Source organism: Colobus angolensis, unplaced genomic scaffold (genome assembly GCF_000951035.1).
Source record: "Colobus angolensis palliatus isolate OR3802 unplaced genomic scaffold, Cang.pa_1.0 Scaffold15, whole genome shotgun sequence".
Taxonomy (NCBI): domain Eukaryota; kingdom Metazoa; phylum Chordata; class Mammalia; order Primates; family Cercopithecidae; genus Colobus; species Colobus angolensis.
Window position 1 is genome coordinate 5,536,497 of NW_012114599.1, and position 18,535 is coordinate 5,555,031.

The 18,535-nt window shown below is 39.3% G+C and overlaps 2 protein-coding genes across 2 annotated transcripts in view; one reads left to right on the plus strand and one right to left on the minus strand.

Moving 5' to 3' along the window:
* PLEKHH2 (pleckstrin homology domain containing, family H (with MyTH4 domain) member 2) overlaps nt 1-18,535 on the minus strand; it is a 120,959-nt gene that overhangs the window by 91,337 nt on the left and 11,087 nt on the right. Inside the window, exon 2 of the mRNA XM_011935905.1 lies at nt 4,402-4,464. Coding sequence (XP_011791295.1) covers nt 4,402-4,464 — 63 coding nt within the window. The remainder of the gene's footprint in view (nt 1-4,401; nt 4,465-18,535) is intronic.
* On the plus strand, nt 5,748-6,910 carry LOC105507421 (C1GALT1-specific chaperone 1). Its single transcript, XM_011935904.1, has one exon. The coding sequence runs from the start codon at nt 5,748-5,750 to the stop codon at nt 6,693-6,695; it is 948 nt and encodes a 315-aa protein (XP_011791294.1). The 3' UTR covers nt 6,696-6,910.

The following is an 18,535-nucleotide window of genomic DNA, read 5'->3' on the forward strand; positions in this document are numbered from 1 at the left end:
ATACATGTATGTTCTTAACAGCACTAGTCACAATAGTCAAAAGATGAAAAGGTAGAATAGGTAGGGCATGGGAAACATTGAGGGCAGTGACGGTTCATAAAAAGACAATGTCCATAAAAAGACAAATGGATAAACAAATTTTGTGTGTGTGTGTATATATATATATATGGAACATTATTCAGCCATAATGAGGAATAAAGCATGATACATGCTACAACATGGATGAATATCAAAAACATTCTGCTAAATGAAAGAAGCCAGACACAAAAGATCACAGTATATAAATCCACTTATATGAAATATCCAGAATAGGTAAATCCATAGCAATAGAAAGCAGATTGGTGGTTGCCAGGGGCTAGTGGGAGGGGAAAATGGGACTAAATGCTTAATGAATACAGTTTTCTTTTGAGATGAGTTTCCTTTCGACATTTTGGAACTAGATAGAGGTGATGATTGTACACAACACTGAATTGTTCATTTTAAAATGTTAATTTTGGCCGGGCATGGTGGCTCACGCCTGTAATCCCAGCACTTTGGGAGGTTGAGGTGGGTGGATCACAAGGTCAGTAGTTCGAGACCAGCCTGGCCAACACGGTGAAACCCCATCTCTCTAAAAATACAAAAAGTTAGCCAGGTGTGGTGGTGGGCGCCTGTAGTCCCAGCTGCTCGGGAGGCTGAGGCAGGAGAATCACTTGAACTCAGAAGGCGGAGGTGGCAGTGAGCAGAGACCATACCACTGCACTCCAGCCCAGGCCACAGAGTGAGACTCTGTCTCCAAAAAAAAGTTAATTTTATGTTATGTGAATTCCACTTTGATTAAAGAACAAAACACAGGAGCAATTATTAGCTATTTGGAAAAATTTGAATACTAACTAGATCTTTGATATACTGAAAAATTACCGGTAATTTTTTGGTGTAATGATGGTATTGTGGTTATGATTTTTAAGAGTGTTTGGTTTTAGATTAGTATAGTATATAATAATGGATGAAATTATACCATGTCAGGGATTTGCTTCTAAATAGTCCAGTGTGAGGGGGGCAGGGGAAGTGGGTGGAGGTACAGATGAGCCATGACTTGACTAATTGCTGAAGTGGGTGATGGGAGTTCACTATACTATTTTCTCTACTCTTGTATGTGCTTGAAGTCTTGCCTAATAAAGTTATAAGATTTCCTTTTCAAGCATAATTAAGAAAATCAAAGATTAGGCTACATTGGGCTTATTTAAAAATCTATTAGGTACTTACTCTATAAAATTAAATCTTTCATGTATCCGCTGAATCTAAAATGAAAATTGAGGGTGATGGGGCCTGGTAGGGAGCAGGTCCATAGTGGGCTCTCCCACCCAAAACTGAATGGGGTGTCTGGGGCATCAGGGAGCTCCCTTGCCTGGCCCTCAGTGGCCTGATGGAATAAGAGGGTTTGGTTGAGTGCTTCAGATCTGATCACTATGGTAGGAGAACAAAAATGCATATCGTGTCACATTGTGTACAGCTCCAAAAAGGGGCACTAGTCATGAGCGTCAAATGTGCAGGGCCACAGAAGTGGGTCTTTCTGCATATGCAAATCACATTTCTGGCCGGCTGCACAAAGATAATGTTGATGCCCAGGAAAGAGAAGATGATGGAAAAGGAGAGGAAGAGGAAGAAGATTATTTTGACAAGGAACTCATTCAATTAATAAAACAAAGGAAAGAACAAAGTTGACAAGTAGCAGCCAAGAAGTAAATTCTGATGACAGGTGACCCTAATGGAGCTGAGAACACCAAATTCCTCACCAAGACAGAGAGAGTTACAGTCAGCCAGCGTGGCATCACCCTGGACCTCCATAGCAGGATTGGAATTGGGAAAAAGATGGCTTTAATAATACGTGGAGAAACAGCTTTCTGCATTCTTTGAGGAATAGTGGTGGACCAAAAGGATGTCCTGAATGGCATTAGGGTGTTGCAGGAGGTTCCTCGACTTGGTTTCACAACCATAGTAATTCTGGAGTTGGTTGGCATTCAAATAGTGGAACAGTAGATTGGAATCATAATGGTACAGGAAGGAATTCCAGTTAGCATTCTGAAGGAACAGGTGGCTTTTCCAGTTGGCATATGAACAACAGTAACAGAAACTAGAAATCCAGTGTATGTAGTAAAAATAATTGCAACTAAAGTGGCCCTGGACACAAATTTCAACCAGGCAGAAACAAATTCTAATCGTCAAATGGAAGATGTGACTATGCTGTGAAACAAGAAATCTAGTAAGTCAAACAAATACAATTAAGAGAGATATAATTGGCAGTGGCAAGAAAATGAGAAACTTGGTGTGGCTGCCACATATAGAGGTCCTTCTGAAGGATTTACAAGTGATAAATTTCCTTCAGAAGGCTTACTTGACTTCAATTTTGAGCAGCCAGAAAGCCAAACCACTAAACAAACAGATACTGCAACTTCCAAAATTAGTGGAAAGAATGGCAGTGCAGCAAGGGGGAAAGCCTCGTTGCCAGACTCCTTACCCCTCTAAAATAAAAATTAAAAAGAAAAAAGATTTGGTAGTACTCAAGTTGAAGGAAGGAAACATGACAAACTTAGAGGAAGCATAAGGAATTTCATATGTGCTTCTTAGGAAAAATAATTTTGTATTTAAGCCTTTTTTTTCCTTTTTAGTTGATACAAAATAATTGTACATATTTGTGTGATACAGAGTGATATTTCCATGTGTGTATACAATGTGTAATGATCAAATCAAGGTAATTAGTATGTCCAGCACCTCAAACATTTATTATTTATTTGTGTTGTGAAAATTCAGAATCCTCTCTTCTGGCTTTATGAAAATACAGAAAGCTGGCTCTTTTAGCTTTTTGTAAACATGCAATAAATTATAGTTAACCATATTACTCTATAGTGCTGCAGAACACCAGAACTCACTGGAACTCATTGATTAAACTGAATATGACTGAGATCTTTTCATGAAATGAGAAGCTATGGATTTAGAATCATTAAACTTTAAGGCTGGGTGGGCCCGTCCAAACCCATCATTTTACTGCTCATTTTACTGCTGGCAAGGCCCAGAAAGGGTTATATGACTTATCAAAACATCTTTTAAAAATAATAAAAGCTGTCTGAGCAAGTGAGCTCACACCTGTAATCCCAACACTTTGGGACATTGAGGATCACTTGAAGCCAGGAGTTCAAGATCATCCTGGACAACATAGTGAGACCCTGTCATTACAAAATTTAAAATTTTTAATAAACAAAAGTTATATTTAAAAACTCAAAGTATGAAAATACAGGGGGCCAGGCATGATACCTCACACCTGTAATCCCAGCACTTTGAGAGGCCAAGGTGGGCGGATCACCTGAGGTCAGGAGTTCGAGGCCATCCTGGCCAACAAACCCCATCTCTACTAACAATATAAAAATTAGCTGGGTGTGGTGGTGTGCACCTGTAATCCCAGTTATTCAGCAGATTGAGGCAGGAGAATCGCTTGAACCCGGGAGGCGGAGGTTGCAGTGAGCCAAGATTGCGCCACTGCACTTCAGCCTGGGCCACAGAGCAAGATTCCCTCTCAAAAAAAAAAGAAAGAGGCCGAGCACGGTGGCTCAAGCCTGTAATCCCAGCACTTTGGGAGGCCGAGACGGGCGGATCACGAGGTCAGGAGATCGAGACCATCCTGGCTAACACGGTGAAACCCCATCTCTACTAAAAATACAAAAAACTAGCCGGGCGAGGTGGCGGGCGCCTGTAGTCCCAGCTACTCCGGAGGCTGAGGCAGCCACTGCACCCCAGACTGGGCGACAGAGTAAGACTCCGTCTCAAAAAAAAAAGAAAGAAAGAAAGAAAATAGGGGAAAAAAATAATTCCCGATTCCATAATTCAAACAATTTTAAACTTTTATTAAAATTTTGGGGTATTTCCTCCCAGCCTTTTTTTTAACTCTTAGGTTTGACTTTTCCAAATATAACTCTAAGCATTTTTACATATTAATGCATATCCTTAGAAACATTTTAATGATTGTCTAATGGTTCATGGAGTTGATAATAGTTTACTTTTTCATTCTCCTATAATATGGCATTCATACGATTTCCAACTCTTTATGACTACAAATAAAGCTGCTATGAACATATTTATATAAAAAACTTAATTATAGTTAGTATTACCATAGCCATTATAGTTAGTATTACCATAAAAGTTTTCTCAGAAGATAAAACTTCCTAATGGTAGCCTTTTTTTCCTTTGAAAATTTGTTAATGGACAAAATAGAGTTAGATTCTCCATTTCCTTTATGGATCAAGCTATGAACAGTCAAAATGATCAGATGTAGAGGCAGGCAGATGATTGTCTTTCCATTATGAGCCAAACCATCTTTATGTGAGTAGTAGAGGCAGAAAAAACATTTAAACTAAAATTTTACTCTACCTGTTGAAAAGCTTTTTCTGCTTGACGTTCAGCGTCAATAACTTGTCTCTCAAGCTGCTGCATCTGTAAAGTGAGGGAAAATATAAATACAAAAATTTATTTTTGAAAAATAAGCCTTTCTGAAAAAGGCTTAAAAAAATCTCATAACGTCATCATCAGTTTGGATATTTTAAAGTAGTTCACTGGAGATGAGTTAAATATAGTTAGCACATTAAAGGCTCTTTGCATATTTAAAAGTTGATCAAAATGCCAGAGTTTTGGTACTTTTAATACAGGGACTATATATATACCTCAAGAGTATTCATCAATAAAATTTTCTTCAGTGGATTGTAAATTAAAAATTACTGATTAACACATACTAAGAACAAGAAAATAAATCTAAGAGGAAAGAAAGGCTTCAAATGTCCTATTTGACGGTTTGATGAAAAAGTCATAATGACATCAGGGAAGCGATGTGTTCTCGTCAACTCCGTGGGTGCTATGTTTCAATAAAAACTGGGTTGTTTTACATTCTTACAGATTGATGGAGAGAGTATAGAAGAGATTCTTTGATTAAACACACTGACACACAAATACTAAAACGAATATTATAAGGAGAATTTTATTTTATTTTATTTTGAGACGGAGTCTCGCTCTGTCGCCTGGGCTGGAGTGCAGTGGCCGGATCTCAGCTCACTGCAAGCTCCGCCTCCCGGGTTTACGCCATTCTCCTGCCTCAGCCTCCCGAGTAGAGTAGCTGGGACTACAGGCGCCCGCCACCTCGCCTGGCTAGTTTTTTGTATTTTTTAGTAGAGACGGGGTTTCACCATGTTAGCCAGGATGGTCTCGATCTCCTGACCTCGTGATCCGCCCGTCTCGGCCTTGGGTCCCAAAGTGCTGGGATTACAGGCTTGAGCCACCGCGCCCGGCCTATAAGGAGAATTTTAAAAGCCTTAAGAAGGACCCGACGCTAATCAACATAGGGATGTGTTGTACCAGGGGCTGAATACACTAATCGTGAGGTAAAACTCAATTTTATTCTTTTTGGCTCAGTGCTGATGTCTGGCCCACTTCAGAGCCGTCTGTGACTCGATCTCTGCTCATTTTCAACGTTATTGTTGGTTGGGAGGCCAGGCGCGCAGAACTCCCAGTACACCTCTCACTCGCAGCAGCCCGGACCCCACCCGCAGTGCCGGCCGCGTCCGGCTCCTGCCCCGCCCCCTTCTCTACGCCACCGAGAAGCGACCTTCCGCAGCTAGAGTGGCCCAACCGGGAGCGCGGCCGCGAGCTCCGGAAGGCGCGGGACCCCCCAGGACCCGGTCCCAGGCTGCCTTTGACCCGGGTGCACTGTCCTCAACGCCTGGAAAATGGTTTCCGCTAGTGGGACATCATTTCTTAAGGGTATGTTGCTTGGGAGCATTTCTTGGGTTTTGATAACTATGTTTGGCCAAATTCACATTCGACACAGAGGTCAAACTCAAGACCACGAGCACCATCACCTTCGTCCACCTAACAGAAACAATATCTTAAATACTTCAAAAGTGATACTCATGGAACTCAGTAAAAGTATTCGTGTTTTCTGTATCATCTTTGGAGAATCCGAAGATAAGAGTTACTGGGCTGTACTGAAAGAGACCTGGACCAAACACTGTGACAAAGCAGAGCTCTACAATACTAAAAATGATAATTTGTTCAATATAGAAAGCAATGACAGGTGGGCACAGATGAGGACCACTTACAAATATGTCTTTGAAAAGTATGGTGACAACTACAACTGGTTCTTTCTTGCACTTCCCACTACGTTTGCTGTCATTGAAAATTTAAAGTACCTTTTGTTTACAAGGGATGCATCCCAACCCTTCTATCTGGGTCACACTGTTATATCTGGAGACCTCGAATATGTGACTGTGGAAGGAGGGATTGTCTTAAGTAGAGAGTCGATGAAAAGACTTAACAGACTTCTCAATAACTCTGAGACCTGTGCAGATCAAAGTGTGATTTGGAAGTTATCTGAAGATAAGCAACTGGCAATATGCCTGAAATATGCAGGAGTTCATGCAGAAAATGCAGAGGATTATGAAGGAAGAGATGTATTTAATACAAAACCAATCGCACAGCTTATTGAAGAGGCATTGTCGAATAACCCTCAGCAAGTAGTAGAAGGCTGCTGTTCAGATCTGGCTGTTACTTTTAATGGATTGACCCCCCAAAAGATGGAAGTAATGATGTATGGCCTGTACCGGCTCAGGGCATTTGGACACTATTTCAATGACACACTCGTTTTCTTGCCTCCAGTTGGTTCAGAAAATGACTGAGGGCTGGAGAATAATAGACATGTGCTGTCCAAGAGCACTTGAAATGTGGCTAGTCCAAATTCTGACACAGTGTAAAATACACACTTCATTCAATAATTCATATATTATTAGAAAACAGTATGAAGACATAAAACATCTCATTAGTAATATTTTATATTGACACCACACTGAACTAATGTTTTGGGTATTTTGCATTAAATAAAATATACTATTAAAATTAATTTCACCTGCTTTTTAATTTTATTAATGTGTCTATTAGAATATTTTAAGTTACACATGTAGCTTACATATTTCTACTGGATAATAAAGGTGTAGAACATTTGTTGTCACCATGTATGGCCACGTATTTAACTGCCTGTCCACATGGCAGCATTGTTTTTTTTTTTGAAATGGAGTCTTGCTTTGTCACCCAGGCTGGAGTGCAATGGCACAATTTCGGCTCACTGCAACCTCTGCCTCCCAGGTTCAAGTGATTCTCCTGTCTCAGCCTCCTGAGTAGCTGGGACTACAGGTACACACCACCATGCTGAGCTAATTTTTGTATTTTTAGTAGAGACGGCGTTTCACTATATTGGTCAGGCTGGTCTCGAACTCCTGACTTCAGGTGATCCACCCGCCTCAGCCTCCCAAAGTGCTGGGATTACAGGTGTGAGTAACCGCGCCCAGCCCCATGGCAGCATTTTAAAAGGTAGTTTATTGCAGGGATCTAGATTCTGGAAGAGGTTTCAAATATTTGGATAGGTAAATAATACCGTGCAAGTGCATTCTCAGTACCTCATATTTAATTTCTGTGAAAATATTTCAAATGTTTAATGAGCAAGTATTGTGGTTTCAAAGCATTTTGTTGAATTGCTTGTTTAGACTATGGCACTATATAGAAGCAACTGGACAAGTATTATGTCTTTTGGAAGTCTCTAGAATATTCCCTAAACCAAAAACCACCTAGCAAATACATGCCAATACCACATTCTTCCACCACTGGCAATATGCTGACAATTGTCACTTCTACAATATAACTATATTCTATTTTCAGGGAAATTTGGTTTTTCTGGAGCCTTAGCCTGGATTTTGAATATTGTCAGGATTGCCAGGAGAAACAGAAGAATGCACAAAATTTTGCTAGTGAAAAAAATAGTTTTCTTAAGAGGACTATGCAAATATCTTGTCTGATTTCTCCTTCTCAAATGTTTAGTTTCTAGTGATAACAGGAAGGACAAAAGTCAGCTTGCTTCACTGTTACATAACTAATACAGGTCTTTCTACATAGTGAGTATTTAATATATTACAAATTATTGATGAAATGACAAAGCTCTCTGTCATGCCTAAAGTACCACGCATATATTAAGGACAGTATCATTATTTTTACCACTGCCAAATAACTTTTTTTCTGCTTCTATGGCACTGACTTCCTATCTTGTACTATCTTCCCAACTACATTGTAAGTTGCTTGAAGGCAGAATCCGGCTCAAAAGTTACTTGCTTTCTTAATGAAAAGGAGGTAATCCTTGAAATATTAATATAGGGAAAATTGGAAAGAATACTGAAATGAAAAGCAAGACCTAAATTGGAACCCAGATTCCAATACTTACTAGCTATGTGATGATGGGTACATTATTTAACTTACCTGAGTCTCTGCTCCCTACCTGTAAAATGATACAACACTTATTTCGCAGCATTTATGTGAAGATTAAACAGAAAAGCGTCCAACATAGTATCTAATACTTAATAGGTGTACAATGAATATTTACATAGAAATTTTTAAAGCAGCCTATTTCTACCATATATGTGTTATTCTTATGAATAATTTTAAGTTAGGAAACTCTACTATTTACCAATAGTTTGCCACTGGACTCTAAAATTCTTGTGCATAAAATGTGGATAATATAACCTGTTCTAACTACTTTACAGGATGTTGTAGGGATAAAAATAAGAAAATATATTCAAGCAATGTGAAAAGCTGGTGGTATCTCATTTATTTAAAAATATTATGGTAGCAGTTGTAGTGTTATAATTTGAATGATAAAACTAAAAGTCACAAATGTCCCAAAACAGGATTATGTAAATATATAAATAATGGTACATCCATGCAGTTAGATACCATACAGTCATTACAAATTTACATGGATGGAGGAAATGATATATTTGGGACTAGTCTCAATATAACACAGGAGGAAAGAAGTAGGTCAGGGTGCAGATGAAACAGGATTGGCCCTGAGTTGACAACCATGAAAGCTGGGTGATGTGTACATTAGGGTCCATTATAACATTCTGCTTACTGTTGTATGTTTGAAAATCTCTCTAATAAAAAGTTTGAAATATATATGAAAAGATGTAAATGACATATTTAAAAATAAGTGTGAATTATATATAGAATGATATTATACATAAATGATATACTGAGGAGAAAGGGACTGCAAAGCAGTAATGAATGTTGCAATCAAATTTTTGTTAAAAAATTTATGTGTGCCTGTTTTTATGGAATTATATAAGCCAAGGACAAGGAGTTGTCTATATCTAAGTGACAGGATTATGGATAAAGTAGTTTGTATCATACATGATGAGGCACCACGGGGAGTTTTATGGAGCTGAAAAAAGTAAGAGAATAATGGCAGGGAGGAAAAAAAAAGGGTGTTAGAACCTTGCATTAGAAATAGTAGCCAATTGTCAATCAAAGGTAATTCTGCTCCCTTAGAGGGAATGAGTAGAAAATTAAGAGGAAAATTTTCAAATAACCTGTGAAATTAGAGAGGCTATATATAAATGTACATAGAAAAAGGGTTCAAATGCTGAAGTGGAATCTAACTAGGTGACAACTGGTGATGATGCCACTGCTAATCAGGAGGTCATTAGTGACTTTTGTGATTCCAGCTGCACTGTGGACAAGTGAGGGCATAAGCTGAAATGCAAGACTCTGAATGAATTAAAATCATTAGGAAGAGCAAATTAAACCTAAAGCCAACAGAAATTTAAAAACTAATAATAAAGATTACAGGAGAAATGAATAAAATTAAAAACATAAAAACAGAGAAAAATTAATAAAACCAAAAGCTCGTTCTTTAAAAATATCAATACAATTGATAACTCTCTAACCAGACTAATAAAGCAAAAAAGAAAACAGACACAAATTATCAATATCAATAATGTAAAGGAGACATCACCACAGACCCCACAGATGCTAATGAAATAACAATATTATGAGCTACTTCATGCTCACAAATTGAATAAAATGGCAAAGCTCATTTAAGAAGAAATAAGTTAGCTTAATAGCCCAATGTCTATTAAATAAATCACACTTGTAGTTAAAAACTTTCCCACAAAGGAAACTCCAGGACTGGACGGTTTCACTTGTGAATTCTACCCAAAAATGTATGGAAGAATGAATAGAAACTCAACAAAAACTCTTCCAGAACATAAGAGAAGGGAATGCTTCCTAACACATTTTACAAGGCCAGTATTGCCAAAACCAGAAAAAGATTAGACTAATATTCTTGTGAATACAGATGCAAAAATCTTTAACAAAATATCAGCAAATCCAATCTAAACATACACAATAAAGATAATATGTTATGACTAAGTGGAGTTTATCCTAGGAATGCAAGGTTGTTTTAACATCTGAAAAATAAACCAATGTAGTTCATGTCAAGAGGCTAGAAAAGAAATATTTCAATAGACAAAGAAAAATCATCTGACAAAATTCAACATCCATTCACAATAAAAATCTCTTAACAAACTAAAAATATAAGGAATTTCTGATACCTAATAAAAGGTATCTACAAAAAAACCTATAACTAACATCATACTTAATGGGAAAGACTGAATGCTTTCCCCCACAAGAATGTCATTTTACCACTTTTACTCAAGGTTTTACTGCAGGTGCTAGCCAGTGTAATAGCCAAGAAAGAAACATAAAAAGTGTATATACTGGAATGGAAGAAATAATTCAATATTTATTCACAGATGACATGACTATCTACACATAAAGTCCCAAATAATCTACAAAAGAACTAATAAATGAGTTTATTAAGGTCATAGGATACAAGGTCAATATACAAAAATCTGCTGTATTTCTATATAAGAGCCACAAACAACCAGGCATGGTGGCTCACGTCTGTGATCCCAGCACTTTGGGAGGCCGAGGTGGGTGGATCACCTAAGGTCAGTTCTAGACCAGCCTGGCCAACATGGTAAAACCCTGTCTCTACTAAAAATACGAAAATTAGCTGGGCATGGTGGCAGATGCCTGTAATCCCAGCTACTCAGGGGCAGAGGCAGGAGAATCGCTTGAACCCGGGAGGCAGAAGTTGCAGTGAGCCAAGATCGTGCCATTGCACTCCAGCCTGGGGGACAAGAGTGACATTTCATCTCAAAAAAAAAAAGGCTAAAAAAATAAGAGCAATAAACAGTTGAAATTAGAATTTAAACAACAGTAGCATTTACAAAAGTATCAAAACCATAAAATACTTAGGTATGAATGTAACAAAATAAGCACAATATTTGTATGCTGAAAATCACAATACACTGATTAGAAAAATTAAAGAAGAGCTAAATAAATGGAGAGTTAAACTATGAGTCAGAAGACTCGATATTATTGTCAGTTCTCTTCCAATTGACCAATAGATTCCACCCAGTCTTAATCAAAATCCTAGCAGGCCTTTCTGCACAAATTAAGAAGAAGAATCTGAAATTGGCATAGAAATGCACAGGACCTAGAATAGCCTAAACAACTTAGAAAAAAAAAAATAGAATATTTATAATACCTGACATCAAGACTTATAAAATTGCAATAGTAGTCAAAAGAATGATATTTGGGTAAAAACAGACATATTAGATGAATAGAACAAAGTAGGGCTCAGAAATACACTTTAAAATATGCAATTTTTTTCCAATTTTTATTGGTTTACTCTATCTTCATTGTCAGATCATATAGCCATCACATACTACAATCTCCCTAGTTACTCTAGTTGTCTGAACCTCATTCTCTAAATTTCTTAGGGAGAACTCCTAGGAACAATATTTTCTGAGTTCTTTAACTGCTAATAGCTGCTTCCTATGCCCTTTATAGTTGAAAGCCAGTTCTGCTTAACACAAAAACCTTGGATCATATGTGCTTTCCTTGATATCTGAAACATGGTATTCCATGTTCTCCTGGCATAAAGCATTACTATCAGTGTAACAACATAATTTTATTCTCCTAATGATATAAAGGTCATGTTTTTATTTTTGCCTAAATACCTAAAGAATGTTTTCTTTTTCTTTAACATTCAGTATTTTGATGAAAAATACGCCTTGAAGTAGGTCATTCTAGGTTAATGTTCTCAGCCACATGATCCCCTATTTCAATATGCAACATTTTGCTTTTTTAAGTTTCTGTAAACTTTTCTTAAATTATACTGTTTGCATTTGTTTCATTCCCTTGTTTTGATTTTTTTCTTCAGGGGCTTCTTTTATCTGTATATTGTATCTTCTTTGCTTATCTTCAATACTAGTCATTGTTTCAAATCCTTTTTACCTTTCCTCATTTTGATGTTTAAAAGTTTCTGGGAGACTGAAACATGAGAATCACTCAAACCCAGGAAGTGGAGGTTGCAGTGAGCTGAGATCACACCACTGCACTCTAGCCTGGGCAACAGAGTGAGACTCCATCTCAAAAAAAAAAAAAAAAAGAGTTTCTTCCTTTTCACCTTGATTTCTCATTAAAGCATTATGTGTTGAGTTTATCAATTCTTTTGCTGACCCAGAAGTTCTACTTAAGAGAAATAAAGAATACAGCTAAATGATAGAGGCCATTCACTAAAAACTATACACCTTATGTCATACTGTATGATGCTCTAAAATAGGCAAAACTAAAGGTCCAGAAACTATATCAGTGATTGCCAGGGCTTAGAGTTTGAGAAGAAGACAGACTATTAAGGCATAGGGGGGAAATTTCAGAGGTGATGGAAACAGTGTGTATGTTGATTGTGGTAGTGGTTACGGAATCATGTATATTTGGCAAAACTCTTTGAACTAAACACCCAAAAGGGTGACTTTTACATATGTACTCAATTAACTTGACCAAAAAATTTTTCTAAAAAGTACGTTGCAGGCCAGGCACAGTGGCTCACACCTGTAATCCCAGCACTTTCAGAGGCCAAGGTGGGTGGATCACTTGAGGTCAGGAGTTCGAGACCAGCCTCGCCAACAGGGTGAAACACTGTCTCTACTAAAAATACAAAAATTACCTGAGTGTGGTGGTGCGTGCCTGTAGTCCCAGCTACTTGGGAGGATGAAGCATAAGAATCACTTGAACCTGGGAGGCAGAGATTGCCAGTGAGCCCAGATCACGCCACTGCACTCCAATGCAGTGAGACTCTGTCTCAAAAAAACAAAAACAAAAAAAAGTACCTTGCAACCCCAAATTCCAAAACATACAAAGAAAACTAAGAAATACAGATAACAGTATCAATGGTCAAGAGACCAATTTAGTCTGGTAAAATAAAAATGATAACACCATGTGAAAGACTTTAGATTTCTTATGTTTAGGATTGTCAAAGAGATGAAATGAGAATGACATCTATTTTTTAAAAGACAAGAATTGAAAAAAAGAAGAAAAACAGCAGGAAGGTGTTAAACAAGAACAAGCAGGCAGGAAAATAAACCAGTTTAAAGTCTTGGCCAGGCTTGGTGGCTCACGCCTGTAATCCCAACATTTTGGGAGGCTGAAGCAGGCGGATGGCTTGAGCCCAGGAGTTCGAGACCAGCCTGGGCAACATGGCAAAAACATCAGTTCTACAAGAAAAAAAAACAAAACACAAAAATTAGCCAGGCATGGTGGCATGCACCTGTATTCCCAGCTACTCAGGAGACTGAGGTGGGAGGATCGCTTCACCCCAGGAGGTCAAGGCTGCAGTGAGATGAGATCAAGTCACTGCACTCAGGCCCAGGCAACAGAGTGAGACTCTGTTTCAAAAAAAAAAAAAAAAGAAAAAAGTCTTAAAAATGTAGAAATACACAGTCACTGAAAGAGAAAAAACTCAATAGCTGGTTCAGTAGCCAGCTTCTAAATGGCTCTCAACGATCCTCACCTTCTGGTAATCACACCCATGTGTAGTTTCTTCCTTCACAACATAGGGCTGACCTTTGCAACCAACAGGATATTGTGGAAATGATGAAGTATGACTTCTGAGGGTAGGTAATAAAACGCACTGCATCTTCCACCTTGCATTCTCTTGGATGACTTGCTCTGGGGGAAGCCAGCCACCATGTTGTGAGAACCCTCAAGCAGTCCTGTGGAGACATCCATACACTTAGGGACTGAGGCTTCCTACCAACAGCCAATACCAATTTGCCAACAACCATTTTGGTGAACCACTGAAAGTGAACCCTCCAGCTCCAGTCAAGCCTTCAGATTACTACATCCCAGACCAACATTTTAACTGCAGCCTCATCGAAGACATAAGCTAAGTCGCTCCCAAATTTCTAATCCGCAGAAACTGTGCAAGATAATAAATGTGTATAGTTGTTTTAAGCCATGAAATTTTGGGGTTGTTAATACAGCAATAGATAATACAGATGAAGTAAACTCTACTCTGAACCCAGTAGAAGAGAGAGCTCATAACATGAAAAATTGTACAAAGAATTTATGTATCATTTAATATGTATGAGCGTGAAAAATATAAATTACCAGATTTAAGAGATATGCAGAGACTTCAAAGTAATGGGAAGAAGCAGAAGAAAAACAGTGAGCAAATAGGAATAGCACAATTATGCTGAAAGATAAAAGTACACTCCCTGTACAATGCAGAATAATTGCCTAAGGCCTATATGTTTTATTTTAAAAAATGAAATGAAAGCTCAAGATAATAATACAAAGGAAGATGAAGAAATAGTCAATGGGTAGTTGAATAATGTGAAGATCGCTGTTCAGAAGACAGAAAATGATATTGTATCAACTTTAGCTTCTGCAAGGACAATTTATATTATATATGTATGTGTTATAATTTAAAGTGTAGACACAATTGTAGACATGGTAGAAGGAGGGCAAAACTTAGTGTTTACCCTTAAAATTTTAAGACACACCTGTAATATAAATTATTATCTGCCCCACCCTACACCAGTCTGCCCAGTGTCTATCAATGCTGCAGATACTGGGAATACATTTAGAGATCATCTTCTGCAGAGGTAGGTCCACCCTCTTGAAGTACAGACAGACCTGCGTGGTGCACTACATGTGAAACTTGAAAACAATTCAATTTCTCAATAGACAGAAACAAGTTTATGTTAGACAACCAGAAGGTGATCCGGTAACTCCTATCCCATGTGCTGTTTTTCCATGGGATGTCCTCCATCAAGAGATAGAGGATATTTCCCCTTCCCTTAACACTGGGCCACGCTGTGATGGGCTTTGGTTGTTAAGAGTGCTTTGTACCTTTTGAGACTGGGCCTGAAGAGATTTGCAGCTTCCACTTGCTCTTTCTTGGAGCCCTCAATCACCATGGAAAAAGATCTGGCTGCCTTAGGATCGGTTTAGCAGGGTGGCTAGGATAGTTTCCAGTTGCTTCACCACTCCCAGCTGAGGCATCAGATATGTGAGTGAAATCAAGGTGTGGCGGCGTGCGCTTGTAATCCCAACTTCTTGGAAACACCTGTAATCCCAACTACTTGGAAGGCTGAGACGGGAGGCCAGCAGACCTAGACATCCAAGTGAAATCATCTTGGATATCCAGACCCAGCTGTCCCTGCACCCGCAGTGAGTCCACCCTCCAGCTGATTTGCCAACTGAATGCAGTCACATGAGTGATCCCATTCCATGTCAAACAGAGTAAAAGAACCACCAACAGAATCACGAACAAATAAAATGATTGTTAATTGAAGCCACTAAAGATTTTTTGTTTTGTTTTGTTTGTTTGTTTGTTTGTTTTTTGACACGGAGTTTCCCTCTTGTTGCTCAGGATAGAGTGCAGTGGCATGATCTCGGCTCACTGTAACCTCTGCCTCCTGGGCTCAAGCGATTCTCCTGCCTCAGCCTCCCAAGTAGCTGGGATTACAGGTACTTGCCACCATGCCTGGCTAATTCTTTGTATTTTTAGTAGAGACAGGGTTTCACCATGTTGGCCAGGCTGGTCTCAAACTCCTGACCTCAGGTGATCCACCTGCCTCAGCGTCCCGAAATGCTGGGATTATGGGCGTGAGCTACCGCACCCAGCCCACTACAGTTTTCTTTAATGGACAAAAATTGTATATATTTATTGTGTACAACATGATGTTTTTAAATATGTATACATCGTGGAATGGCTAAATCAATAAAGCTGCTAAGTTTTGAAGTAGTTTTTTATGCAGCAATAGATAACCCCAAGGTTACCCTGTTATGTGTCAACCTGTAAAGATAATCCTCTGACTATTCCTGTGATCATCTTATCTGGTCATCATTCCACTGGAAGTCACTCTCATTTTGACATGCAGCTTCTAGGAATATATTCTCTTAGCTCTCAGTCCTTGGATGTGAAATGGAGAAATTCAGTGTCTCAGCTTCAAGAAGTATACTCATAAAAAGTACAGAGCGGCCGGGCGCAGTGGCTCACGCCTATAATCCTAGCACTTTGGAAGGCCAAGGCGGGAGGATCACAAGATCAGGAGATCGATACCATCCTGGCTAACACGGTGAAACCCCATCTCTACTAAAAAAAACTACAAAAAATTCTCTGGGCGTGGTGGCGGGCGCCTGTAGTCCCAGGTACTCGCGAGGCTGGGGCAGGAGAATGGCCCCGGGAGGTGGAGCTTTCAGTGAGCAGAGATGGCGCCTCTGCACTCCAGCCTGGGCAACAGAGCGAGACTCCGTTTCAAAAAAAAAAAAAAAAGTACAGAGCTTTTCCTAACTTTCCATTCCACAAACTGTATAAACATATACCAAAAATAAATGTATTACACAGATTTGTTTTGAGGTAAAAAAAAAAAAAGTCCATTTAAATCATTAAGATAGGCTGGGCACAGTGACTTATGCCCACAATCCCAGCACTTTGGGAGGCTGAGGCGGGCAGATCACTTGAGGTCAGGAGTTTGAGACCAGCCTGGCCAACATGGCAAAATTCCATCTCTACCAAAAATACAAAAATTAGCCAACATGGTGGCACACGCCTATAGTCCCAGCTACTCAGGAGGCTGAGGCATGAGAATCACTTGAACCCAGGAGGCAGAGGTTGCAGTGAGCCAGTATCATGCCACTGCACTCCAGCCTGGGCAATACAGCGAGACTCTATACCCCCTCCCCCCAAAAAAACAAAAAAAATCACTAAGATACATTCCAGATTAAATAGATGATAAAGTATTAATGGCACAATGATAAGTTAACCTTCAAAGAAAGGGTTTTCTGAACAAAGAATGTGTATTTTTTTCTTTTCATGAAAATGCATCTAATATTACAAATTAAAAGTCTGCTCCTGTTCCAAAGCTCAAGGAGTTGTTGAGGGCTGAATTACTCTCCAAGATGAAAAATCTCATTCAGTTGTAATAATCATCCTACTCCAAGTGTTATTTCCAACCCGTCCCCACACCACCTTAGGCTTTCAAAGTAGGTCGTTTTGTGGTAATGTTGGAAAAACCACTAGTTCTCTGTAGGACACGGTGAGGCATCTGAAGTCTTTCTGGTAACCTGCCATTTTATGGTTTCTAATGGATTCACATAGCATTTAGCATCTTCCATTGTCCATCAAAGATACATAATTACCTAAATTTCAAGAGTTTCCTGAAACTTTAAATTGAAGGTGCTGGTTTGTGTTCTAGAAAATGCCTAGTTTCTAAAGTGTTATCTAAAGAAGAATCAATCCCAGCTGTTGTAAGGATTGCAGCAGTTCCTGGTTTTGACACCTTGCTCTCCACTGCTCTTGATTTCCTAACCTTTCCTTCACCAAATCCCCCACCACTACACTATCCTATACAGATTTGTTTTTAATCATCCCCAACATTTCCTTGCTGCATTCCAGTTTGAAGTTCTATTATAATGTTATAAAGTATTTGTGCGAGCCTTTTTTTTTCCCCCCCAGGCATCATATCATAGCACTGCAGCCCAGAACTTCTGGGTTCAGGCGATCCTCTTGCCTCAGCCTCCCGAGTAGATGGGGCTACAGGTGTGCACACCACACCTGGCTAATTTTGATCTCTCTATTTTAATTTTTTTGAGACAGAGCCTCACTCTGTTGCCCAGGCTGGAGTGCAGTGGCACGATCTTGGCTAGCTCACTGCAACCTCCATCTCCCAGGTTCAAGCAATTCCCCCACCTCAGCCTCCTAAGTAGCTGGGACTACTGGCGTGTGCCACTACACCTGACTAATTTTTGTATTTTTAGTAGAGAAGGGGTTTCGCCATGTTGTCCAGGCTAGTCTCGAACTCCTGACCTCAAGTGATCTGCCCACCTCAGCCTCCCAAAGTGCTGGGATTACAGGCATGAGCCACCACGCCCAGACTATTTTTTAATTTTTTGGTAGAGATGGGGGTGGGGGGGTCTTACTATGTTGCCCAGGCTGGTCTTGAATTCTTGGCCTCAAGCAATCCTCCCACCTCGGCCTTCCAAAGCACTGGCATTATAGACATGAGCCACTGTGCCAGTCAATGCTGGCAATTTAAAAAAAAAAAGTTAAAGAGACAAGAGTTTTAAGTGGTTACACTTAACAGAAATTCAGTGTATAACAGTCATCATCTGGCCGGGCGCGGTGGCTCACGCCTGTAATCACAGCATGTTGGGAGGCCAAGGCAGGTGGATCACGAGATAAGGAAATCGAGACTATCCTGGCTAAGACGGTGAAACCCCGTCTCTACTAAAAATACAAAAAATTAGCCAGGCATGGTGGTGGGCACCTGTAGTCCCA

What these genes read in the sequence shown, in the direction of transcription:
- LOC105507421 (XM_011935904.1), top strand. Translation starts at nt 5,748, where the DNA reads ATGGTTTCCGCTAGTGGGACATCATTTCTTAAGGGTATGTTGCTTGGG.